The 26,762-nt window shown below is 39.3% G+C and overlaps 1 protein-coding gene across 9 annotated transcripts in view; it reads left to right on the forward strand.

Moving 5' to 3' along the window:
- Positions 1–26,762, forward strand: part of SYCP1 (synaptonemal complex protein 1) — a 327,903-nt gene that overhangs the window by 160,793 nt on the left and 140,348 nt on the right. For all 9 annotated transcript variants that reach the window (XM_033919065.1, XM_033919067.1, XM_033919068.1 and 6 more), the window contains 2 exons: positions 680–786; positions 951–1,068. In XM_033919065.1, the coding sequence (XP_033774956.1) occupies positions 680–786; positions 951–1,068 (225 nt within the window). The remainder of the gene's footprint in view (positions 1–679; positions 787–950; positions 1,069–26,762) is intronic.

Below are 26,762 nucleotides of genomic sequence, written 5' to 3' on the forward strand. Positions count from 1 at the left end.
ATTGGCCACATAAATCCTGGCAGCTTCCTCTTGTTTGGTCAGTCCCAAATATTCAACGCCAATGGCTAGACATGGCACAGTATTGAATATTAGGGCCTAATTCTTCCTACAGCAGTCAACATTTTAAAAAGTGCTCACTGCTTCTGACTGAATATTGACCAGGATAACTCTCAGATTTTGCTTAATAGATTTACCCCCCCCCCCTTTTTTTTTTTTTTTTTACTAAGCCGCGGTAGAGGTTTCTACCACAGTCCGGAGTGCTTAATGCTCTGATGCTTATAGAACTCCTACGAGCATCGGAGCATTTTGCACTCCAGTATGTGGTAGAAACCTCTATCGCGGCTTAGCAAAAACAAAAAAAAGGGGGGGGGGGGAGTTCTTATCCTAATAAATAATAAGCAAGTATTAAAGCCCATTTTCTGACCCCATGGTCACTCTTCAAATTTTTTCAAGTCCCCTTTTATATTTTCATCCCTCTTCTCTCTCTCCCTGTGACATCCTGGTCCTTGGTCCCTCTCTCTGCGGCAGAGAAAGCCTTCGTTGATCAGAAGAACAGAAATTTGACTTTTGAATCAAATCGAGATGACTAGGCCAGCCTAAATAATTTATTTTTCAAAGAAAGTTTTTAAGTTTCTTTTGATGTTCATACAAAACGCAAGCCCATGTTGTTGTTCTGCAGAAAAAAATACGTGAGTTGGAAATACAGGCAACTACTGCTGTTGCTGAACATGAAGAAAACCTATACAAACAACTTGTCAAGCTAAAAGAAGAACGGGACAAGGAGATGTAAGTTTTCTTAATCTGTTTTATTTTCTGCAAGAAAATTAGCAGATAAGAACCTAATTTCTCCTTCTGTTTTCTATGCATTTGAGAATAGTGTTATTATAGATTCCTTAATGTACATCAATTATGGTAATTGGTTTCTTCTCTGATTATATTATTTCCTACAGGCTAAAATATGAGGAGTTTATTGTGGATTATAATAGAGTTTTACTAGCAAAAGAACAAATGGCAAAGGATGTTGATAATGCTTTTACTGAGGTGAAGATCCTTCAAAACAGTCTTAAGGTGAGCCAATAGAAAAGTATGTTGCGGAATTATTGCAGTTTGAATTAGAAATCATTGATGGACCTTTACCTAGATGAGTGTGTTTCTTTGAAGACAAGCAGTTCACCTTGGTAACACCCATGGGTTACATCCCAGGCCCAACTATTCATCATGAGGCTGCAGAAAACAGTGAGACCTTTTCCATTTGGTCCCTTATCCTCCAAAGCAAAAATATCCCGCATGCTTGTCTGCTTTCCCATTGTTGTTTCTAGAATAAGGCCTCATTGGAGACTTTGGCCTCTTCCATGATGTCATTCATAACATAAGCCTTAACATTCCACTAGTTGAGATAGCTGTGTCAGCAGTCTACATTAATATAACAGAGTATAGATATGAGAATAGCAAAAGCAGTGCAAATAAATATAACAAATGGTTCGACACCGAACTTCTAAAAATGAAACAACTAGCTAGATGACTGGAAAGAATTTGGAACAAAACAGGAGAATTGGCAGACTGTAACAAATGGAGAGCCGACATAAAAAGCTACAAACAACTGATAAAAGATAAACGTAAAGCATTCTACTCTACCAAAATCAACTTATCTTGCAATGGTTTACAAGGAATCAATACAAAAGAACTGTTCAACTTGATCACGAATTTATTTGACACCACTCGCTACACTCTACCCGTACACAACATTAAGTTACCCTCTGCGAATGATTTAGCACTACATTTCAATTCAAAAATTAAAAACCTAAGAAACAATTGTTCAACAAATGACCCCAGTGGTCATCAAATAGCTAACATACAAGGAAATGAAATACCAGTTGATATGATCTGGAGTTCCTTTCAAGACTTAGAATGGAATGATTATATCAAACTATAACAAATACTCAATCATATTGCGTTCTGGACTCATGTCCCCTGGAAATTATGAAAGCGGCACCATTAAAATTTAAACTATCGTTGCTACACTACTTAGTCCAAAAACTAAAAAATGGGAAGCTCCTCACTAACAACGGTCACATAATAATAACCCCAATCCTAAAAAATAGTAAAGAATCATCAGCTCTAGTAACCAACTACAGACCAGTAGCATCCATTCCATTTTTTGTAAAAATCATGGAGGGATTGGTACACACCCAATTGATGGAATATCTTAATCAGTTCTCTCTTCTACATGAAACTCAATCCGGGTTTAGACCTTTATTCAGTACGGAGACAGTAATTGTGGCTATCCTAGATAATCTGCGTCTAATGTTTAGCAAGGGCCTCAATGCCCTGATCATGCAATTTGATATGAGCTCTGCCTTTGATCTAGTAGACCATGGGAAAATGCTACAATGTCTAGACGCTATTGGTATCGGGGATGAGGTGTTGAACTGGTTTCGTGGCTTCCTTATGTCCCGTACTTATCAGGTACGTTTCAATTATAATCGCTCCGATACCTGAAGCAATCCATCTGGTGTGCTGCAAGGGTCACCGCTATCCCCATTGCTTTTCAATGTCTACATGTCCTCACTGGGTGTGCAATTAACCCAGCTGGGGATAAAATAATTCAGTTACGCAGATGACTTTACGATTATCATCCCATTTGCTAACTCTATCTCGGAAGCTATTCCCAAAGCATCAGAAGCTATACATTTTGATGGAGCAATGGATGACTGACTTCAAGCTCAAGCTTAATTCAGAAAAAAACAAAATTTTTCATTGCTTCGCCACACCCGCTTGACACCAAAACACCACTATGCATCAATAAACTTAGTTACCCTATTCAGTCTACCATGAAGATACTGGGTGTAACTGGATCAATGCCTAACCATGAAAGACCAGGTAGACTCCTTAATCAGAAAGGGTTTTTTCACTCTCTGGAACTTAGATCCATTAAATCATATTTTGATACGTCAGCATTCAGAATTCTGGTACAATCCCTCGTACTAAGTCAACTTGATTACTGTAACATTGCCTATTTGGACTAATTTCCCAAAAGAATATGCAACGTTTACAATTAATGCAAAATGCAGCAGTCAGACTAATCTTCGGGCTAAAGAAATTTGATCGCATGACACCTTACTACCGGCAGTTGCACTGGCTACCGATGGAAGTACGCGTAAAGTTTAAGTTCGCTTGCCTCTGCTTTAAAGTACTATATGGACTAGCCCCTAAATACATAACCGACCTTTTCTCCTCAGCCAACAGACACAAGAGAAGCTCACACTCGAACTTCGTTTCCCCCCCAGTTAGAGGATGTAAACTGAAAAAACATCATGAACACCTTCTCTCACATCAGGCAGCATTATGGGATAAAGATCTAGAACAATTGCTTTTGCCCACTACTTATGAGGAATTCAGGAAGTGCCTAAAAACATATCTGTTCCTGAAATATTTAGACAGCTGACCCATACATCTCTTTCTCCTCAATACGATTCTCTTGGCCTATTAACCACTTTCACCTCTTAAGTTCTATCAATTTGTACCTTCTTTTAATCTTTTGTAAACCGCATAGAACTTCACGGTACTGCGGTATATAAACTGTTGTTATTATTATTAGTTAGTGGTGGTGAAAATGACCAGTTAGAGCTATAATTTTGTAATTTTTTGTTCTTACAAGCTTATTCTGTTACGTCCCTTCTGGAATCAATACTGGAGTTTCATCTCAACCCGCAAAGTGGGTCTTCCAGAAATCCACACATTTTTCTCTCCAGTGCTTCTCTTACTTGGCTGAGGAATACAGAACCCCCTGTAGTTTTCATTTCTGCAAGCAAACTATGCAGAAATCTTTCTGATGTGCTCTGCTACTTTACTTATTTCTTTTCGCTTAAAGTTCATTTATTTTTTTGGTGGCTTTAATGCCTTGAGACCCCTTTGAAGGGGTTGTCTGTCTAGGAAAGTACACAGTTTCTGCAAAGCTGGTCTGCTGCTCCAAAGAGCAAGCTTCAGGTAGACTTGTGGAGCCAGCCTGCTGTGTGTTGCCTTTGTAGTTTGGGGTCTGTTCCCCTGGGAGCATGTTTACCTTTTCACCCAGTCAGTGGTTTACGCGCAGGCTGAATGCTCCCTGGGGTATCAGGGCACAGGCTTTATTTCCCACCCCTGGTCGTGTGGAGGTTCCGATGGGGTGGAGTTTTCGGTCAAGGTCCATCCAGTTGACAGCCCAAAGATCCTGAAAATTGAGCCGTTTGGTGAATCTCTGAGGCAGAAAAATCCTTTCCCTTCACTTCAGCTGCATAGACAGAACTGACAGGCAGGCACTGTGGAGACTGTAAGTACAACCCCATTTCTTCTTTTGGGAGAATGGGGGGGGGGGGGGGAAATCTGAAAATGGGGTTTTCAGTGCTTTCTGTGGTTAGGGGTCATATCTCCCACCCCAAAATCTCAATTTTTAAAATTTCTATATTTTTCACAAGGCGTTTTATGTGCGAATTTTTTGGTGGCAACCATCTTGGATTTTTAACAATCTAATCTAATCTTTGATTCTTTTTTAAAATTCTTTTTTCTGCCTTACAACTCCTCAATTTCATTGTAAATCATTAGAGATGGACTCCTCCACCAATGAATTCATGTGTGGATTGTGCCAGATTACTAGTAGAGAAGAGTCTGTGTATCACGTGTGCATAAGAGAGGAGGGAATGGAAGCTTAAGGCCTCGCCTCCTCAGGGTCCACCAGGGCTGGAGAGCCAGTTTGGGTCTTGGAAATGGACAGAAAATCTCACCCAGTGCCGGTTTTTAATAATAATAATACATTTATTCTTCTATACCGCCATTACCCAAGAGTTCTAGGCAGTTTACACCATAAGAAACTGAACAATCAGCGAAGTATATACATGTCATAAGATTCAAAAAAAAAAACACCCCAGGATTAAAAGTTAGTAAAATAATTACAATGTTACAATGCTAAAAAGACCTAATTATGTGATTTTAGTTTGTTGAATTTTCTCTAAATAACTTGCACTGTTTGTATCATGTTCAATTCTTGTGAACCGCCTAGAATTTTAGAGTATGGCGGTATATAAAAATAAATTTATTATTATTATAAATTTGTCAAACAAAGCAGACTTTACTAATTTTCGAAAAGAACAGTAAGACATGGCTTGATGAAGACAGTCACCGAGCTAACATTGTAGTTTGCCTGCCTGAAATGCTAAGGTCCTTTCAAAAAAGGTCTTATATCTGGTCAGGACTATTATAGGTGCCTCCAGGAAACCAAACACTCAGCAATGTTACCAGCAAAAGTGGACAGGGTTTTCTTCCTGTTGTCTTCTGCATCATCATGACCCAACTTCCTTGTCAGTTGATCTAGTGCTGGATTATCTTCTTCGTCTCTCTGACTCTGGCCTCAAATCTACATCTATTAGAGTCCATCTCAGTGCTATTACTACTTTTCACCAACCAGTCGAGGGAAAACCTCTCACTGCTCACCCTTTGGTCTCCAGATTCATGAAGGGACTTTTTTTTAGTAAATCGAGGAGGTTCCTCTGGAACAGCGAAGCAGGGGGGTTTTACTCCCGTTACTTCCTAGTTCCGAAGAAGACGGGTGATCTGCGACCTATTTTGGACCTCAGAGCCCTCAACAAATTTCTTGTTGGAGAGAAATTTTGGATGCTGTCTCTGGCATCTTTATAACCCCTTCTAGATCAGAACGATTGGTTATGCTCTCTAGATCTCAAAAAGGCTTACACTCACATTCCCATTCATCAGGCCTCCCAACAGTACCTCAGATTTCGGGTGGAGAATCAGCATTTTCAATACAGAGTGCTACCCTTCAGCCTGGCATCATCTCCAAGAGTGTTCACCAAGCGCCTAGTTGTAGTAGCAGCAGCTCTGCGGAACCATGGGCTTCAGTTGTTTCTGTACCTGGACGACTGGCTCATCAAGAATTCAACATTTCAAGGGGTTATGTAGCGATCTAACAGACTATGTGGTTCCTACAAAGCTTGGGGTTCGAAATCAACTTTCCCAAGTCCCAGCTACAGCCCTCTCAAACTTTACGGTTCATCGGAACTATTCTGGACACTGTCCAACTCAGAGCATTCCTTCCTCAACAACGTCAGGAAGCTCTCGTACATCTCTGCCACAAAGTGTCTTCCTTGACTACAATTTCAGCAAGACACTTGATGGTTCTCCTAGGTCACATGGCCTCTACATTTCACGTGACTCCTTTTGCCAGACTTCACCTCAGAATTCCTCAGTGGACCCTGGCATCTCAGTGGGTGCAGGCTTGCCACCCACTCTCTCAACACATCAGAGTGACGCCTTCGTTGAGACAGTCTCTCCACTGGTGGATGCTCTCTTCCAATCTCTTCAGAGATTTACTGTTTCAAACGCCCCCTCATCAGAAGGTCCTCAAGACATATTGTTCGTCCTATGATTGGGGGACTCATCTCGATGGTCTCCGTACTCAAGGCCATTGGTCCAGCACAGATCGTCAGTGTCACATCAATCTGTTGGAACTCAGAGCAATTTTCAATGCTCTCAAAGCTTTTCAGCATCTTCTTCATGACTAGGTAGTCCTCATTTGGACGGACAACCAAGTAGCCATGTACTAATTCAACAAGCAGGGAGGAACAGGATCACTCCCTCTTTTCCAGGAAGCTCAGCAGCTGTGGGATTGGGCAATTCTTCACAATACCTACCTCAAAAAGGAGAGAAAAACTGTCTGGCGGACAAATTGAGTCATCTTCTACAATCTCACGAATGGACACTCAATTCTGCGCCTCTTCATCACATTTTTTCTCAGTGGGAGACTCCTCAGATAGATCTCATCGCGTCTCCCCACAACAACAAACTGCCTCAGTTCTGTTCCAGAATATACTCTCCTCACCGACTGGAGACAAATGCTTTTCTACTGGAATGGATGAATCAGTTTCTCTATGCATTCACTCCATTCCTTCTCATTCTCAAGACACTTGTCAAACTCAAACAGGAACATGTCATCATGATTCTGATAGCTCCTCGGTGGCCCAGACAACCTTGGTACTTCCTTCTCTACTTATACAGAGTTTTTCCTCTCTGCTTACATAGAGTCAGGAGTCTCTACTTCATCCCAACCTGCAGTCTCTATACCTTACAGCTTGGTACCTCTCAACTTAACTGCCACTCTACAGTTTTCTCAATCTGTACAGGACATTTTAGAGGCTTCTAGGAAGCCTACCACTAGACAGTGCTACAATCAGAAATGGACAAGATATTCTGCTTGGTGCCCCATTCATCACAAGGAGCCTCAATCTACATCCTTGTTTTCAGTTTTGGATTATCTGTTCCATTTGTCTCAATGAGGCTTCAAATCCACATCCATTCGAGTCCATCTCAGTGCAATTGCTGCTTTCCATCAGCCTTTTGAAGGGAAACCCCTTTCTGCTCATCCAGTGGTTTCCAGATTTATGAAAGGACTTTTCAATGTCAAACCACCTCTCAAACTGCCTCCAGTTGTTTGGGATCTCAGTGTTGTTCTTGCTCAATTATGAAGCCTCCTTTCGAATCAATGGATTCAGCTCATCTTAAATAACTCACTTGGAAAGTGGTTTTTCTCATTGCTGTCACGTCTGTTCACAGGGTTAGCGAGCTACAAGTATTCCATCATGACAAGGTGGTCCTCCATACTCATCCTAAATTCTTACCTAAAGTGGTTTCAGAATTTCATCTCAATCAATCCATTGTACTTCCAGTGTTTTTTTCCAAAGTCTCATTCTCATCCTGGAGAAACAGTTCTTCATACTCTGGATTGTAAGAGTGCTTTGGCTTTCTACTTGCAGTACACTCAGCCACATAGATCTGCTTCTCAACTATTTGTCTCCTTCAATCCAAACAAGTTGGGACATCCAATTTCCAAGCGCGCCATCTCCAACTGATTAGCTGCTTGCATCGCTTTCTGCTATGCTCAGGCTGGACTGCATCCACAGAGTCGAGTCACAGCCCACAAAGTCAGAGCCATGGCGGTGTCAGTAGCTTTCCTTAGATCTACTCCTATTGAGGAAATTTTTAAAGCTGCCATTTGGTCCTTGGTTCATGCTATCACTTCTCATTATTGTCTGGATACTTTTTCCAGTCGGGATGCCATTTTGGCCAGGCAGTTTTACAAAATTTATTCTCCTAAGTTGCCAACACTCCCACCATCCCATTTTGGTTAGCTTGGAGGTCACCCACATATGAGAATATGCTGTCTGCTTGTCCTGGGATAAAGCACAGTTACTTACCATAACAGGTGTTATCCAGGGACAGCAGGCAGATATTCTCACTTGTGGGTGACGTCATCCACAGAGCGGACGGCTTCGCAAGCAGATTTGCTTATAGAATTTTAGAAAGTTTGCGACTGCCGCACCTTGCATGCACGAGTACCTTCCTGCCCAGTGCAGGGCGCGCCTCTCCTCAGTTCAGATAACTAGCAGAGAAGCCAACCAGGGGAGGTGGGTGGGTTGTGAGAATATCTGCCTGCTGTCCCTGGATAACATCTGTTACGGTAAGTAACTGTGCTTTATCACTCATAATAGATCTTCAAACATTGGGACGATGTACTAAAATTAGAAACTTCTACAAATGAGGTGTCACATAATAAAAACACATGGAATTTCATCTTGTGAACCCCCTTTTTGTGAAAATTTTTGCATATTCAATCTTAGCAATTGTAAATTTTTGCAAATAGTCTGCTATTGAAAATGTATTTAAATTTAAAATGGATGATCTGTTATGATGCTAAAGGATGCAGATCAACTCATTAATTTTGAATTTTACAAAAATAAGCATGCACAAATATTTAGCATTTTGGTTTGCACAAAAAGGAACCAGCTCAAGAGGTATAATTATCTTTTATTAGTCAATTCCAGAAGTAAATTTTCACACTTCTACCCACTTCATTTGCATGATTAACAAAATTTTGCATGAATGAGGCCTCTAACCTGTGAGAAACTATAATGTAATATATTAGCTTTATTTTATGCAGATAATCTGAACAATAAAGTCTCATTTTGCTACTGCTAAACAGCCATGTACAAAATTCTATTGGCAAGAACCTTCATTTGTATTTGTTAGATCCAGGAAAACATTTAAAGGACAATTCTATAAACTAGGCATCTATATTTGTGCAGGTTATACCCATAAATGATTAGAATACTGGGACTGTTGCACATATGTACACACATACCTGCTCATGTGCTAGTAAGGTACTTAAGTTTGATTCTGCAAATACCCTCTTTTAGAGAATGCATTTTCAAGGGAGGCATACACAGCTGCAGAGTATTAGTTATGCATGTTCCTGTTACATTTGTGTGCCTGAACTTAATGTAAGATTTCTGGCTGGTATAAATGCTGGTGCCTAAATGTTAGGTGCACTAATACTGGGTTTTAGTAATATTCTATAACTCAACCTAGAGACTAGGTTCCTTTAAAAAAAAAAAATAGACTCCTACTAAATGGATTTTGGATGCCTAAATGGAGGTGCCCACTTATGCTATTGCCTCTTTAGTACAAAGGACTAACATTATACTTTTGTGTTTTAGATTAGTAAGCAAAATGAAGAGAAGGCAAAGATGGAAATAGAAATGCTAGAAGCAACAAAAAATCAACTAAGGCAAGAAAATTTGAAGTCATTATTAAATCAGCACGTAACGCTTTATTGTAAATTGGTGCAAAATATTTTGAGAAGGAAGTGTGGCTTGAGTGTGACAAGACTTGAATTTCTTATTATCCCAGGACAAGCAGGCAGGTATTCTCACTAGTGGGTGATGTCATCCGACAGAGTCCCGATACGGACGTCTCACAAGCATATTTTGCTTGAAGAAACTCAGAAGTTTCGAGATGCCCGCACCGCGCATGCGCCAGTGCCTTCCCGCCCGATGGTCCGGGCGAGTCTCCTCAGTTCTTTTCTTTCCGCGGAGCTGAGAAGTTTTACTTCGATTCTGCACTGACTGAATTCCCGTCTTTTGCCTTCTAATTGCCGCGGTTTTGGGTTTATTTTACTCTTTATCGTGTGTTTTATTTGTTTTATTTATTTTCTAAAAAAATAAAAAAAAAATTTCTTCCGGCGATTCGGCCGGGTCGGCTGCGTGGCTCAGGCCCCGCTCCTTCGATCTCGCGGCGGAGCATTTTTGTCCTATGTCCCGGCCAATTACCGGGTTTTTTTTTTTTTTTTTTATAATTTCTTTATTCTTTTTCAAACTTACATCAAGTTCACAAAAAGAACAACATGAAATACTATCGTACAACACTTGAACATCATACATTATATTCTTAATATGTAAATTAATTAGAAACCCTCCCCCTCCCATCTTTCTATACAATCATTAAAACTATCATATTCCTTCAAAATTTCAATTTTGCTACATCTTATCTTCCAATCTCCCCACCCCCCTATGTATATTATCAAAGAAAAATGATGCCTATTCACTACAAAAATCAACCATCGGTCTCCATATCTTTAAAAAATTTTTATAACTTCCTTTCTGTATTGCAATTGCTCTTTCCATCAATTACCGGTTTTAAAAAGTGTAGCAAGTGCCAGCACGCGATTTCGCTGACGGACCCGCATCGACGCTGCCTGCAGTGTCTTGGTCCAGAACATTTCCCGAAATCGTGCCGGCCTTGTTCCACTCTCACAGCGCGGGCGTTTAAGCGGCGCTGTTTGTTGTGGGAGTCGATGTTCAAAATGGAAGCTGTGAAGGGCTGCCGCTTCACCTGCCCATGCGAAGCCCGCCCCTACTCCTACTACTCCGGGTCTCCTGAAGCCGGCTTCGTTTGTTCCGGTTTCGACCCCGACTTCGGCGTCGGTGCCTTCCTCCGTCTCCTCGGCTCAGGTACCGCCTTCTACCATTCCACCCGTGGTTATTAAAGTGCTGAAAGCTTCCAAGCAAAAGCACTCGACCAAGAAAGAGCGCGAAGACCATGCTGGAGGACCCCCTTTCGGTGCGGATCCCTCCATATCGGCTTCATTGCGGTCCCTTTTGGAAGCTCAGTTTGTCGAGCTCATGCAAACCATGGGACCCAAGTTAATTGCCTCCATCCAGGGTGACCTCCCGGTTCCGTTTACGGGGGGTGGACCGCCCCCTCCTCCTCCTCCTCGCCGGTCGGTCTTGCTGCTTGGCGAGGAGGAGCGGCGTATGGCAGCCGGTCCCTTGAGGAGGGCCTCCTTTAGTGACATGCCCCCTTTAGAGCCCATCACGCCTCCACACGAAGAGGGCTGGAATCCCTCTTCGGGTAATCGAAGCCCTGGGCATCGCAAATCTCAGGAAGAGTTCTTCTGCACTCCCTACCAGGCCTGGACTGCATCGCGTGAGGCGTCGAATCTTTCGCCTCTTCACTCCACGGCATCGAGTCCCATCTATTCGCTAGAGGCGTCGGGGGACCATGCTAAGCATCGTCATTCTAGATCCCCCTCCAGACACCGAGAGGGGCATCGGTCCAGGCATTCATCAAGGCACTCCTCGCTGCACTCTGAAGTTTCACCGCAGAAGAAGCTGCCACGCCTGGGATACTCTTCATCAGACATGTCCCTTCCGCAGGGGCCGGAGTACGAGGAACCGTCTACCTCTTATTCTCCCTGTCGATCCCAGGTCTCTCTGGATCCCGAGGCCTCGACTTTGTCCAGTCCTTCTCGGAGGCCTGTGCTGGCGGATCAATTGTCTTTTTCTTCTTTCCTTCGGCAGATGGCGGATGACCTGGACATTACCTTGGACACCGGTTCTCGGTACTCCAAGGAATACCTTGATACCATGCATTTGCCTAATCCTCCTGCGGAGTCTCTTCGCCTGCCTCTGCATAAACTACTCGATCAAACGTCTATGAGATGTTTTGAAACGCCATACTCCATTCCTGCGGTCCCGGGCAAGTTGGATGCACGATACCGCACGGTTCATCACAAGGGGTTCGAGGGCTCTCAACTCTCTCACCAATCCCTGCTGGTCGAATCCTCCCTCAAGTGGTCTCATCCGTCCCAGGTGTACGCCTCGGTGCCTCCGGGTCGCGAGGGCAGGACAATGGATAAGTTTGGGAGAAGGATCTACCAGAACTCGATGATGGCTTCCCGAGTTCTGAATTACACTTTTCATTTTGCATCTTATTTGGAGTTCTTCCTGCCTGTGCTTCGGAAGTTCACCCTGTACATTGAGTCTCAGGCTCGCTTCGAATTCGAGGAAGTGGTGGCCTCGCTGTCCCAGCTGCGTCCAAGTTTCCAAGTTTATTAGTTTTTAATATCCTGATCATAAAACAAATGTCTGACCAGTTAACAATAAAATTTAAAAATAGAAAGAAATGATAGTAAGTGCATAGAAATGTATGAAGTGAACATAAATGACATAGACTGACAAACTAGAAAGTGAGGATAAGAAGGGGAGGGAGGGAAAAGTTACATAATTTAGATGAAATGAGAAAGAGGGGTAGGGATAGGACGAGAAGGGTAGGGACGCATTGTTGAAGTAAATATTTGTTCAAGTTGATGCAATCCTCTTACGATGCCTTTGAGCTTTCGGCACGAGCGGCCGCCTGTTCCGTGGCTATGTGTCGTTTGGCATGGCTTCGGACCATTGACATGGACCCGAACCTCCAGGACAGACTTGCTAATGTTCCTTATGCGGGAGCGGATTTATTTGACGAGTCCATCGAGACTGTGACGAAGAAGTTATCTGACCATGAAAAGTCTTTTCAGTCCATCCTTCGGCCCAAGCCTAAGCCTCAACAGTCTCGACCTGCTAGACCGCCCTTGATCTATCAGCGGCATTACACTCCACGGCAGGCTCGAGCTGCGAGGCAACCAGCGAAGAGGCAGCCTCCTCAGAAGGCTCAGCAGAAACCTCAGCCTTCTACTGTCCCCAAGGCTCCTCAGCCTTTTTGACTCTCTCCCAGGGAGCATAACCGACCTCGTTCTGCATCCTCCTGTTTTTCCCATCGGGGGTCGCCTCCATCATTTCTTTCATCGCTGGGAGGCTATTACTACCGACCTCTGGGTCCTTTCCATCGTCAAGGAAGGATACTCTCTTCAATTCCATCGGGTCCCTCCGGACCACCCTCCAAGAGAGTATCCTTCCAACTTGACACAGACCGCCCTTCTTCAGGAAGCTCAGGCTTTGCTCCGGCTTCGGGCCATCGAGCCGGTCCCTGTGGACCAACACAACCGGGGATTCTACTCCCGGTATTTCCTTGTCCCGAAGAAGACGGGCGACCTGCGACCCATACTGGATCTTCGAGTCCTCAACAAGTTCTTGGTCAAGGAGAGGTTTTGCATGCTGACCCTTGCTTCTCTCTACCCCCTCCTCGAGCAGAACGACTGGTTATGCTCTCTGGATCTCAAGGAGGCCTACACTCACATTCCCATTCATCTGGCCTCTCGCAAGTTCCTCAGATTTCGGGTGGGACATCTACATCTGCAGTATCGAATGCTTCCATTCGGCCTGTCCTCGTCTCCCAGAGTCTTCACAAAGTGTCTGGTACTGGTGGCCGCTGCACTCCGGAACAAGGGTCTTCAGGTATTTCCCTACCTCGACGACTGGCTCATCAAGGCCCCCTCAGCTCCAGCTCGGCGACCCTGGCTACAATTTGCTTCCTGCAGAGTTTGGGCTTCGAGATCAACTTCCCCAAATCTCATCTACAGCCTACCCAGTCTCTCCCCTTCATCGGGGCGGTCCTGGATACCATTCGACTCAGAGAATTCCTTCCTCCTCAGCGCATGGATGCTCTTCTTCATCTCTGCCAGTCTGTGTCTTCTCGCCAGTCCATCTCCGCGAGATACATGATGGTCCTCCTGGGCCACATGGCCTCTACAGTTCATGTGACGCATTTTGCCAGACTCCATCTCAGAATTCCTCAGTGGACCCTGGCTTCTCTGTGGACTCAGGTGTCAGACCCGTTGACTCGACACATCATTGTCACTCCTGCTCTTCGGCAGTCTCTACTTTGGTGGATGACCTCTTCGAATCTATCCAGAGGTTTGCTGTTTCACACTCCTCCCCACCAGAAGGTTCTCACAACCGACTCCTCAACCTATGCCTGGGGAGCTCATCTGGATGGTCTTCGCACTCAGGGATTCTGGACCAGTGCGGACCGACTCCATCAAATCAATCTTCTGGAGCTCAGAGCCATCTTCTATGCTCTTCAAGCTTTTCAACATCTGCTTCACGACATGGTGGTCCTCATTCGCACAGACAATCAGGTCGCCATGTATTATGTCAACAAGTAGGGGGGCACGGGCTCGGCCTCCCTCTGCCAGGAAGCTCTCAGAGTCTGGGATTGGGCGGTTCGCCACAACACCTTCCTCAAAGCTGTCTACATTCAGGGGAAGGACAATGTCTTGGCAGACAACTTAAGTCGTCTCCTCCAGCCTCACGAATGGACGCTCCATTCCACACCCCTTCATCAGATCTTTGCACACTGGGGGACGCCTCAGATAGACCTCTTTGCTGCTCCCCACAACTTCAAACTGCCTCAGTTGTGCTCCAGGATTTACACTCCTCATCGCCTCGAGGCAGATGCCTTTCTGCTGGATTGGGGGAATCGTTTTCTGTATGCGTTTCCTCCGTTTCCTCTCATTCAAAAGACTCTGGTCAAGCTGAAGTCCGACCAGGCCACCATGATTCTAATAGCTCCTCGGTGGCCCAGACAACCTTGGTACTCCCTTCTACTTCAACTCAGCAGCAGGGAGCCATTCCTTCTACCAGTGTTTCCTTCACTGCTTACTCAGCATCAGGGATCTCTTCTTCATCCCAACCTGCAGTCTCTCCACCTGACAGCTTGGTTCCTCTCAACGTAACTCCTCACCAGTTTTCCCAGGCGGTGAGGGATGTCTTGGAGGCTTCCAGGAAGCCTGCTACTCGTCATTGCTACTCCCAAAAATGGACTAGATTTTCTTCATGGTGTGTTTCCAATTCTAAGGAGCCTCAGCGAGCCTCCCTATCCTCTGTATTGGACTATCTTCTACACCTGTCTCAGTCTGGTCTTAAGTCTACATCTATACGAGTCCACCTGAGTGCTATTGCGGCTTTCCATCAGCCTCTACAAGGGAAACCTCTCTCTGCTCATCCTGTGGTTTCCAGATTTATGAAAGGACTTTTCCATGTCAATCCTCCTCTCAAACCTCCTCCAGTGGTTTGGGATCTCAATGTTGTCCTTTCTCAGCTTATGAAACCTCCTTTTGAGCCTCTCAACAAGGCTCCGCTAAAGTTTCTCACTTTGAAAGTAGTTTTTCTAGTGGCCCTCACGTCTGCTCGCAGGGTCAGTGAGCTTCAGGCCTTGGTGGCGGATCCACCTTTCACAGTATTCCATCATGACAAGGTTTTCCTCCGCAATCATCCGAAATTCCTGCCTAAAGTGGTTTCTGAATTTCATCTCAACCAATCCATTGTGCTTCCAGTGTTTTTTCCAAAGCCTCATTCTCATCCTGAAGAATCAGCTCTTCACACTCTGGACTGTAAACGTGCTTTGGCTTTCTACTTGGATCGCACCAAACCACACAGAACTGCTCCTCAACTTTTCGTCTCCTTTGATCCAAACAAGTTGGGACGACCTGTATCGAAGCGCACCATCTCCAACTGGATGGCGGCTTGTATCTCTTTCTGCTATGCCCAGGCTGGATTACCCCTTCCCTGTAAGGTCACAGCCCATAAGGTCAGAGCAATGGCAGCCTCTGTAGCCTTCCTCAGATCGACACCGATTGAGGAGATTTGTAAGGCTGCCACTTGGTCCTCGGTTCATACATTCACCTCTCATTATTGTCTGGATACTTTCTCCAGAAGGGATGGACTGTTTGGCCAAACAGTGTTACAAAATTTATTCTCCGAAGTTGCCAACTCTCCCACCATCCCATTGAGGTTAGCTTGGAGGTCACCCACTAGTGAGAATACCTGCCTGCTTGTCCTGGGATAAAGCAATGTTACTTACCGTAACAGTTGTTATCCAGGGACAGCAGGCAGCTATTCTCACGTCCCACCCACCTCCCCTGTGTTGGCTTCTCTGCTAGCTACCTGAACTGAGGAGACACGCCCGGACCATCGGGCGGGAAGGCACTGGTGCATGCGCGGTGCGGGCATCTCGAAACTTCTGAGTTTCTTCAAGCAAAATATGCTTGTGAGACGTCCGTATCGGGGCTCTGTCGGATGACATCACCCACTAGTGAGAATAGCTGCCTGCTGTCCCTGGATAACAACTGTTACGGTAAGTAACATTGCTTTATGTTCAGTATAAGAGCTAAACTTCCATTTCTATGCAAACAGCATACAATTCCTTATGGATGAGTAAAGCATCTCAACTCACGCGTTGCTTGCAGAAGACATCAATCATTTTCTTCTCTCCATCCCCGTGTCTTTCTGGGCACTGCCCCCTCTCCTCAGTCTTAATTTATGGAAGCAAGTTGAGAAGATGTCTTTTCATCTACTCTGCACTAGATTTTTTATTTTTGGGATTTAATCTGATATTTTTCTAGGCTTCCCTGTAATAAGAGGTTCTCAGTAGTCCTGGGACAACTCTGCCTGAGAGAAGGGCCAGTTATTGGGATCTGTAACCAGAAGGGCCACACTTTCAAAAAAGAGCACCTGCCTGGCCGGCCTGTGTTAATACTTGGCAGCTTAGGGCTAGGTCCCCTGGAAGCGGTACTCACCCCTGAAGAGACAGGCGCTTTGAGCGCAGGATGATTTGTCCCCTTGACTGGCCAGGAGGCTTGGCAGTGGTCAGCTGCATCATTCCCCCCTCCCCCTCCCAAAGAATCGTGTGGAAGTGTGAGAGGTCGAGGGTTTCAGATTTTTGGAACCTGAATAAAAGGCAGCCTGAAGAGACAAGACACTGGAGCTATTTTCCTTGTCTGAGACAGAATTCCCTTCTCCATTTCTAACTGCAGTGAGAAGCTAATACAGGCACAGCTCATGGCAGATTTGTGAGTACAGTACTGAACTCTGAGGTCTTTAAGAGATCAGACTTCACAGGTGACCCTTGGTCTGGCTTAATAGCAAAATACATAAAGAGAATATTATTATACTTTTCCTTAATATTAATCTGTAGTGTGTTTTTCTGGCCTTGGCAACATCCATATTCAGATTTTCATTCACCAACTTTTTGTACGCTTCTATTGGGCGTGGCCTTAACTAACACATATGTTTGTATCTAACTAGAGTTACCCAGAACCATATGAAAAGCAGGCGTTATATGTAGAAAATAGCCACAAAATACTTGCACCGTGTCCTGCACACTATCCATTCCATTAACACATTATAGCCCCTTACAGCCCACGAACAAGTGCCACTCCTCACAGTTGAGGAAGAGGGAGCCGGCCTGAAGGTTACGCTGCATCGATTGCACTGCGGACTGGCAGCTGAAGAACACTGTCTCGGGACCGATGCATGTGCCAGCCCTGTGGACCGGCAGGAAATTTCTGCGGACCAGCGGTTGAAGAACACTGGTCTAGAATATCTCACCTATTGTACTGGAAAAGGAGATTATGTACTTACCCCAGTAAGGTCTTTTCCAGTAGATAGGTGAGACATTCTAGACCCCCCCCCCCGCCCTGTCCTTGCTGTGCCTGTTTCAGCTACTGATTTCAGATTTTAGTCTCCTTCTGCTTATCCAATCTATTTCTTGGAGACAGGTCAACCCTTTAGAGGGTTAAGAAGAGTTTGTACATATGTATAATCTGTTGTGGTAGTAGTTCTGAACTTCTTGGCGCCTCTGTTGGCAGTTATCAGTACTATTTAGTTGTTTGAGCAGAACAATAGTTTAGCCTGTTGCTACAGGTGCCTTTACTTCACAGATGGGTGTGTCTCTCTGTTTTTTGGTACTGACTGCTAGAGTGTGCTAAACTAGCCTGTGATGCACTCTGGAGGCAGAGTGAAAAACCTGGAATGGATTTCTTCTGCAGCTCATGCGAGTAAAGGAAAATAAACCTATGGTCTTGAATGTCTCACCTATCTACTGGAAAAGAGCTTACTAGGGTAAGTACATAATCTCCTTATAATGTTGCTATTGAACTTAAGAAAGACTATTATCATGGAAAAGAAAAGTAAGAGGAACTTTCAAATATTCACATGCTTATGTTTTTTAATTAAATAAAATCATATTGAAAAGGAATATATTTTTGCTTTTCTTATCCATATTAACTCCAGTAATGATGGTACAGTACTCGAGCTACAATATATGAACTATAGTCCAGAAGTAACAATACACTGCAGGAATTATGATTTTAAAAAAACCTAGAAATGATTACATACAGAATTAGATTGTTTCTGAGATATCCAATATACATACTGTATATATGCACAAATCATTTACCTTAATAATTTCTTTGATTGACTCAACAATAAAGAATACTTTAACCCTATATCCATTCATTATACTATTTATATCTTATACCTCTAAAAATATTCACACTAAACATTTGGTTGCCATTTAAATGCATCATAATTTAAACTTCCGTAGTATATCCTGCTTCATATTATGTATGAACTGTGAAGTAATGAGCTATTTCCACCATATTTCTAACCCTTCCCCCCCCCCACACACACACATTGATGATTCATATATTAATTAAAGTAATCTGAGAAAAGGAAGGCCTTCATTCCTTTCTTGAATTTTTTTGGTTTCTTTTTCTAGTTTTTATTCTTTTGGTAGGAAGTTCCACCACATTGGAGACACCACTGAGAACATTCTTTTCCTGACACTTTTGTATTTGATGTCTTTGAACAATGATATTTCCAATAAGTGTTCTTGAGTTGAGCGAGAGAGTGTAGCATGGTTGTGTAATCTTGTTGCTAAGTAATGTGGTTCTGAACGATGAATGATTGTGTGTCAACAATATGATCTTGAATTCTACCCTACTTTCAATTGGAAGCCAGTGTTATTCTTTCAGAATCTGGGTGGCACTCATATGTTTCGATTTTCACAGTAAAAATCTTGCTGCTGTATTCTGAACTATCTGGATCTGTTTGATCACGTACTTAGGAATGCCTAGCAGGATTGCATTGCAGTAGTCCAAAATACAGAGAACCAGGGACCAATATCTAACATCCCCTTTTTAGCAAAATTAACAGAAAAAATGGTTTTCAACCAAATTTCAGAGTTTGTAGAAAAAACTAACGTGTTACATCTGAATCAAACTGGTTTTAGACAGCACCATAGTACGGAACACTCCTTGATTGGCATGACAACTTCTATTCAATATTTCTTAGATCATCATCAATCGGTGCTGTTAACTTCTATTGATCTCTCAGCAGCATTTGATACGATTGATCATCAACTTCTTCTTAGCAGACTCCAATCTATTGGGGTTACAGATGAAGTTCTTGCTTGGTTTACATCTTATTTCAGTGATCGCACATCCACAGTTCTTTTCAATGAATCTTCCTCCAAACCTTCACAGATTTTACATGGGGTTCCCCAAGGATCTATTCTTTCACCCTTACTTTTCAATATTTTTCTTGCACCACTAATGACATTATGCCAATCTGTAGGCTTTCATGTTTTTGCCTATGCTGACGACATTCAGCTACTGCATCCTCTAAATAATAATAATATAATTGAAATCTCGGCTATTAATGAAAAACTTGACCAAATTTATCATTGGCTGGATAAAAACAGATTGGCACTCAATATCAAAAAAACTAATGTCATGCTTTTTCCTTGGAAGGATAGTTTCCCTCTTGTTACTCCTATCTCTATTCAAAACGTTCCCCTACAATTAGTCAAAAATATTAAAATTTTAGGGGTAATTTTCGATAATAAACTTAATTTTCACGACCACATTAGTAACATCATGAAAACTACCTTTTACAGGTTACGTAAAATTCGCTCTATCTCTAAATTTCTATGTCCCAAATCACTTAATATCCTGATTCACTCTTTGGTGATGTCTAAAATCGACTATTGCAATTCTCTATTTAAAGGAATTGCTTTACACGAAATAAAACGTCTTCAAATTATACAAAATGCATCAATTAAACTAATAACCAAATCCAGAAAATTTGACCATGTAACACCACTTCTCAAAAATGCTCACTGGCTTTCTGTTATTCACAGAATAACTTATAAACTGTGTATAATCATCTTTAAAACCCTATATAATATGACCCCCACTTTTTTATTTAAGTTATTAATTCCATATTCTGCAAGGAGAATTTTAAGATCTAACGAACAAAACTTAGTGTCTATTCCCTCGCTGAAAATTATAAACACGAGACAACAATTTATTTTTTCATGTACTGCACCTCAGACTTGGAATGCCCTCCCTATTTCTTTAAGGGAGGAGAAGGAATTTGGGAAATTTAAAAGTAACTTAAAAACTTTTCTTTTTAAAGATGCCTTTGCAAACTAATTTTATTATCTTATTACTCCATTTTACTTTATTATATCTGTTTTTATTTATTACCCTCTTGTATTTTCCCTTAATGTTTCTTCTTTACTTTAATGAATTGTATTTCATCCCTCCTTACCTAATGTTAAGAATATGTTAAACTGAGTGTAATTTAGTCTTTTTTAAGTATTTGTATGTATTGTATTGTCCCCTAACAAATGTAAATTTTAATGTGTACATTGCTTAGAAGTTTGATTAAGCGATTAATCAAGACACCTAATAAACTTGAAACTTGATATTATTACATTGGACATTGCTTGATAGTTCAAATATGGTTTTAGTCCTCTGACCCAGCAGAGTTTGCCATAAGCATTTTTCACAATGCATTGAATTTGTATTGACTTGTCTAAGTTTGGGTTCAGCATACCCCCAAGTTTCTCTCGCACTCTGTGGATGATGTTCCATTCCATGTTAGTTGATATCTTGGGCAGTCCCCTCCCCATCTGATAATCAGAAGTAGTTCTGTTTTATCCTTGTTGGCTACTAGACCATTTGCATGCATATGTAGTACAAGTATTATATCTATCATAAATATAACTTTGTATCACTTCTAAATTTACCAAATAGGAATGAATTGGAGTCTTTAGAAGAAATAATGAAATTAAAAGGGGAAGAGACTAAAAGTAAGCTAGATGAGAGTAAAGACAAGGTATGTAAACAGAGTATGCACAATAACTGATGTTGAGAATGTCAGTCATAGCAATGCTATTAAGTAGAGTATGACTACATTCTACTTAAAGATATTTTATGTAATAACAAAGTAAAAAATTTTTTTTTAAAATTTTTATTTATAGATTTTCCATTCTTACAACATCTGAATCATAATAAATATAATTAATTATTACATATCTAGTATACTATCATTAATATATCATATCTTTTAAAATATAATATGATAAAGATTATACAATATTATAAAAATATAAATCCCTCTCCCTTTTTATATAACATGTTTCCAATAATTATTCAAATCCCACCCCATTCATATATAATTTTTATCAATGTGCTAAGAAATCTAATCATTAGAATAATTAGTCAATGGTTGCCAAATTTTCTTGAAATTAAGAAGATTCCCTTGTTGTAACGCTAATATTTTTTCCATTTTATAAATATGACAAACAGAATTCCACCAGAACGTATAATTTAATTTGGTATAATCTTTCCAATTTTGAGTAATTTGTTGCATGGCGACTCCTGTCAATATTAATAATAGCTTGTTATTATTTGCTGAAATCGGACTCTTAGTTCTCATTGCAGTGCCAAATAATATGGTATCATATGAGAGTCCTACATAATTCTCTAGTAACTTATTAATTTGGGGCCAAATTGAATTCCAAAATGCGTTTACACAGGGACAGAAAAAAATTAAATGATCTAACGTCCCTATTTCCAATTTACAATGCCAGCATCTATTAGATCTAGTACTATCTATTTTTTGCAAGCGCGTTGGGGTCCAGAACACTCTATGTAATAAGAACAACCATGTTTGATTCATAGATGCTGACTTTGTAGATCTTAATCTCCAGGACCAAAATCGTGGCCATTGAGACTCAGAAATTGTCTGACCAATCTCAATACTCCAAATATCCCTAAGACCTGTTTTTTTTTTTTTATTTAAAAATCCGTATATCAATTTGTACCATTTTGCGGCTTGGTGACCCAAAAAATCCGCCTGGAAACATAGAACCTGTAGACTATATTGATTATTAAGATTTTTCCATTCAGGGAACCCTACCTGAATGGCCTGCTTCAATTGCATCCATTTAAAATATTGTGTTTTATTTAATCCAAATTTATTTTGCAATTGTGAAAAACTAAGCAGTGAACCTTCTGAAATGACATCATTCAATGTTCGTATTCCTGCATTTATCCATTGTTTCCAGACGATTTTAAATCCGCCAATTTTGATCCTGGAGTTTACCCATATTGATTGATTTAGAGATTTAGCAATAGGTTCTGGTGACAGATTACTGATGTATCTCAATGTTTTCCAAGTATCAAATAAAATTCTGTGGTCTTTGTATCTTTTAGGTATTGTTATAGTTATTAACTGTTCTGGATATAAAGGGAACAGGAGCCGCCATTCTAAATACAGCCAATCTGGTACATTTTCTAAAAGATCTGGGAGGATCCAATACATACCCTGTCTTAAAATATAGGCTTGATGATACCTATAAAAATTTGGAAAATTTACCCCCCCTTCCATAATTGGTCTTTGTAATGATACTAAAGCGATTCTTGGTCTTTTCCCACACCAAACAAATTTTGTAAGAATATTGTTAAGTTTTTTATAAAATGACCCCTGAAAAAATATTGGTATCATACTCATTTGGTAACAAACCACAGGCAATATCATCATTTTAATTGTTTGAATTCTTCCCCACCAAGAAAGATGTAACGGATTCCATTGCTCACACATTTCTGTTATTTTTTTTAATAAAAGTTTTTCATTCTCTTTGACTGTATCTTCAATTGTATTTTTGATCATAATTCCTAAGTATTTAATTCCATCTTCTTTCCAAATAAATGAATATGGATCAAATAATCCTTTGGTACAATGAACATTGATTGGGAGAATTTCAGATTTGTTCCAATTAATTTTATATCCAGAAAAAGTACCATATTTTTCTATTAAATTAAGTATACATGGAATAGTAGTTTCCGGTTCTCTTAAATATAATAATATATCATCTGCATATGCAGATAATTTAAATTCAAAACTGGTAAATGATATTCCCTTTATCTCCCTAGTTTTGTTTATTGCAATTAATAAAGGTTCTAGGACAATATCAAAAAGTAAAGGAGACAGAGGGCATCCTTGTCTAACTCCCCTATGCAAGTTAAATCTATTTGATAAATTATTGTTAATATATAATCTTGCTCCAGGAGAGCTATACAATGTCTGAATCATTTTAATAAAACCGGATCCTATACCAAACCATTGTAAAGCTTGGTATATAAAATTCCATTCCACTCTATCAAAGGCTTTTTCTGCATCTAAAGATATTAAAAAAGCTGGATCATTTATATTTTTTGCTAAATTTAATGAGTGGAATGCTAATCTAGTATTATTTGATGAATGTCTTTTAGCAATGAATCCTGTTTGATGTACATCAATAATGAAAGGAAGAGCTTTTGCCAATCTTAATGCTAATACTTTAGCCATTAATTTATTATCCACATTCAATAATGAAATAGGCCTATAATTTGAAACCAGAGTAGGATCTTTGTTTGGTTTTGGTAAGACTATAATTATCGATTCTGCCATAGTACCAGAAATATTTTCATTCTTTATTTGATATTGATACAAATTTAACAGATGTGGTAATATGATATTTTGGAAAAATTTATAAAATTCAACAGTATACCCATCTCCACCTGGAGCGGATCCAACTCTAAGAGACTTCAATGCTGTTTCTAGCTCTTTTAAAGATATAGGTTCTTCTAAACTTCCTTTTATATGATCTGGAATATTTGGTCCAATAAATGAATTTAAAAAAGTTAATCCGTCTTGTTCTTTATTTTTATAAGAATTAGAAGTGTATAATTCTTTGTAAAAATCAAGAAATTGTGTTATAATATCTTTTGTGTTGGTATGTGTGTTACCTTGTGTATCTTTAATTGTAATAATCTTAGATTTTCTTTTCTTTACTTTTAGAAAATTTGCTAATAATTTCCCCGCTTTATTTGAATTTCCATAATATTGTACTTGTTTATTGAAAATGTCTTTCCTCACAATTTGAGAAGAAATCTCATTATATTTAACTTTTAATTTTAATAATTCTTGTAATGTATTATTTTCCCATTTCTCAATTAATTTATTTTCTAATAATTTAATTTGCTTTCCCATCTCAAGAAATTGTTTTTTTTTTTGTTTATTAATAAATGTTGAATATGAAATAATATTTCCTCTCATAGTTGCTTTAAAAGCATCCCATAAGATCTCAGCATTAATAGTATCTGATTCATTAAATTGAAAGAATTCTTGCATTTTTATTTTAAAATCTTCAAGAAATTTTGAATCCGCTAGTAAATCATTATTAAATCTCCAAATTGAATCAAAGTTTTCAACATTATAATTTTGAAGATTAATCCACACACCAGCATGATCTGAAATTATAATGGGATCAATTACTGCTTTTAATACACGCTGCGCTATATTATTAGAAACAAATATATAATCAATTCGTGAAAAGGATTTATGGACCTGAGAACAAAAAGAAAATTCCTGTTCATTAAAATGAAGAATTCGCCATATATCTACTAAATCACAAGATAGTATCAAATTATCTAAGCCTAATGATTTCATAACTTTACTTGGTTTTTTATCCAAAATCGGATCCATTACAGCATTGAAATCCCCTGCTACTATTAAATTAGATGTAGCCAGTGGTAAAAGTATTTGTTGAATTTGTTTAAAAAACTCCATTTGATTCGTATTAGGAGCATATAAATTGAATAAATTCAGGGTTGTATTTCCCATAACCATTTCGATATGTACCCATCTACCTAAGGGATCATAATTAATTAATTTAAAATCTGCATTACATTTTTTGTTTATTAGAACAGCCACTCCAGCTTTTTTCTTTAAAGCCGGTGCAAATAAACATTTAGAAATCCAACCTCCAGTTAATTTTTTTGATTCAATTTCCGAAAGATGCGTCTCTTGAATGAAGTAAATGTCCGCATTTTGATTTTTAAGGAACGATAATAATTTCTTCTTCTTAATAGGATGATTTAAACCATTGACATTCAGCGAATACATTTTTATATCCATCTAATTAATAATTATGTTTTAACCAATATTATATGATAATTTACAAGATTAGATCCTAGCACATTCAATAAAAATTTATCCCCTATCCCACCCATTATTTTCCCTCCCCCCCCACCCATTATCATATTCTGATCTGGAACACGCATTGGTCATGCAAAACCTAAATCTCCATCCCCAGGCAACTAATAATTCATTATATTATTTAAAAACATATCTCTAAATTCAATACATTCTTTATACTTCCACATCCATTTAATCTATAAAATTTTATAAAATTACTAAGAATTATATATAGTTGATTCATAAAATTAAATTCAATATCATGCATACATGTAATATAATAATCTTAATAAATAAACATATTACAAATATAGCTCTTATTCTCTATATATCTGTTATTCATCATGTAAATTAAATATAACCATTTTTTTTTTAAATAAAATATTAATATTAATAATAAATGCATTTCAATCATTTTCATATATCATCTTCATAATGACTTAATTTGAATGATTACTTGAATAAAATATACATTTTATATCATTAAATAAATTTTATAATGAATTCCTATTTTATTAATTATCTACCAATCAATTAATCAATTCCTTATTTTTCCATAATAAGTTAATATGACCAATAATTGAATTAAATATAAATTTTATAATAGACACTTATTTTATTAATTAATCCCTTCAATAAATCAAATTCTTATCTTATGTATATTTCATAAAATTACAATCTTCTTACATAGAATTAAAATATTGTTTTTATAATAAATTAATATATTTCATTTTTAAGTCTTATTCTCAATATAACAAATTTTCCTTACAATAATATTAATAATAAATTCATTGTAAATCATTTTCATTATTCATTAATCATAATAAGTTAATATGCTTATATAATTGAATAAACTCTCTATTCTGATTAAAATATATTTTTTATATAATTTATAATTAATTTATATTTTAATAATTAAAAAAAATTTTTTTTTTTTTTCCTCCACTAGTATTAATGTATGTGGATGCAAATATTTTATTAATAATTAATTTGATAAAATAATATTATATTATTGCATCCAATATATCAATAAATTTTCTTTCCAGTAGTAAACATTTCTTATGTCTTATTTATTTTATTTTATTTTATTTTTTTATTTTAATAATCTTCTTTATTTTTCCCTTTTTTCCATCTTCTTTCTTCTTTCTTCTTTCTTCAGCTGAATTGTTCCTTTTATTCTGTTTTTTATGTAAACATAGGTTCTTCTTGTGTTAAAAATTCTTTCAGTTTTGCAGGATCTTGAAAATATATGGATTTATTTCCACTGGATACTCTCATAGTGGACGGATAATATATTCCATATATGTAGCCTTTTTCTTTTAACTGCTGTCTGAATGTGAGGAATTGTTTTCTTATATTTGCTGTATGTTTAGCAAAATCAGGAACTAAAATCAGTTTTGATCCTTTATAATTTAAGTTTTTATTTGCTTTTGCCATTTTTAATATTTCCTGAGCATGTTGGTACCTTAATACCTTGAATATCAAAGGTCTTGGAGCAGCCTGGTTTACTGGCTTTCTTATGGGGATTCTGTGGGCTCTTTCTATCTCTAACGGCCATTTTGAATTGAGCTG

Source organism: Geotrypetes seraphini, chromosome 13, assembly GCF_902459505.1.
Source record: "Geotrypetes seraphini chromosome 13, aGeoSer1.1, whole genome shotgun sequence".
NCBI classification, from domain to species: domain Eukaryota; kingdom Metazoa; phylum Chordata; class Amphibia; order Gymnophiona; family Dermophiidae; genus Geotrypetes; species Geotrypetes seraphini.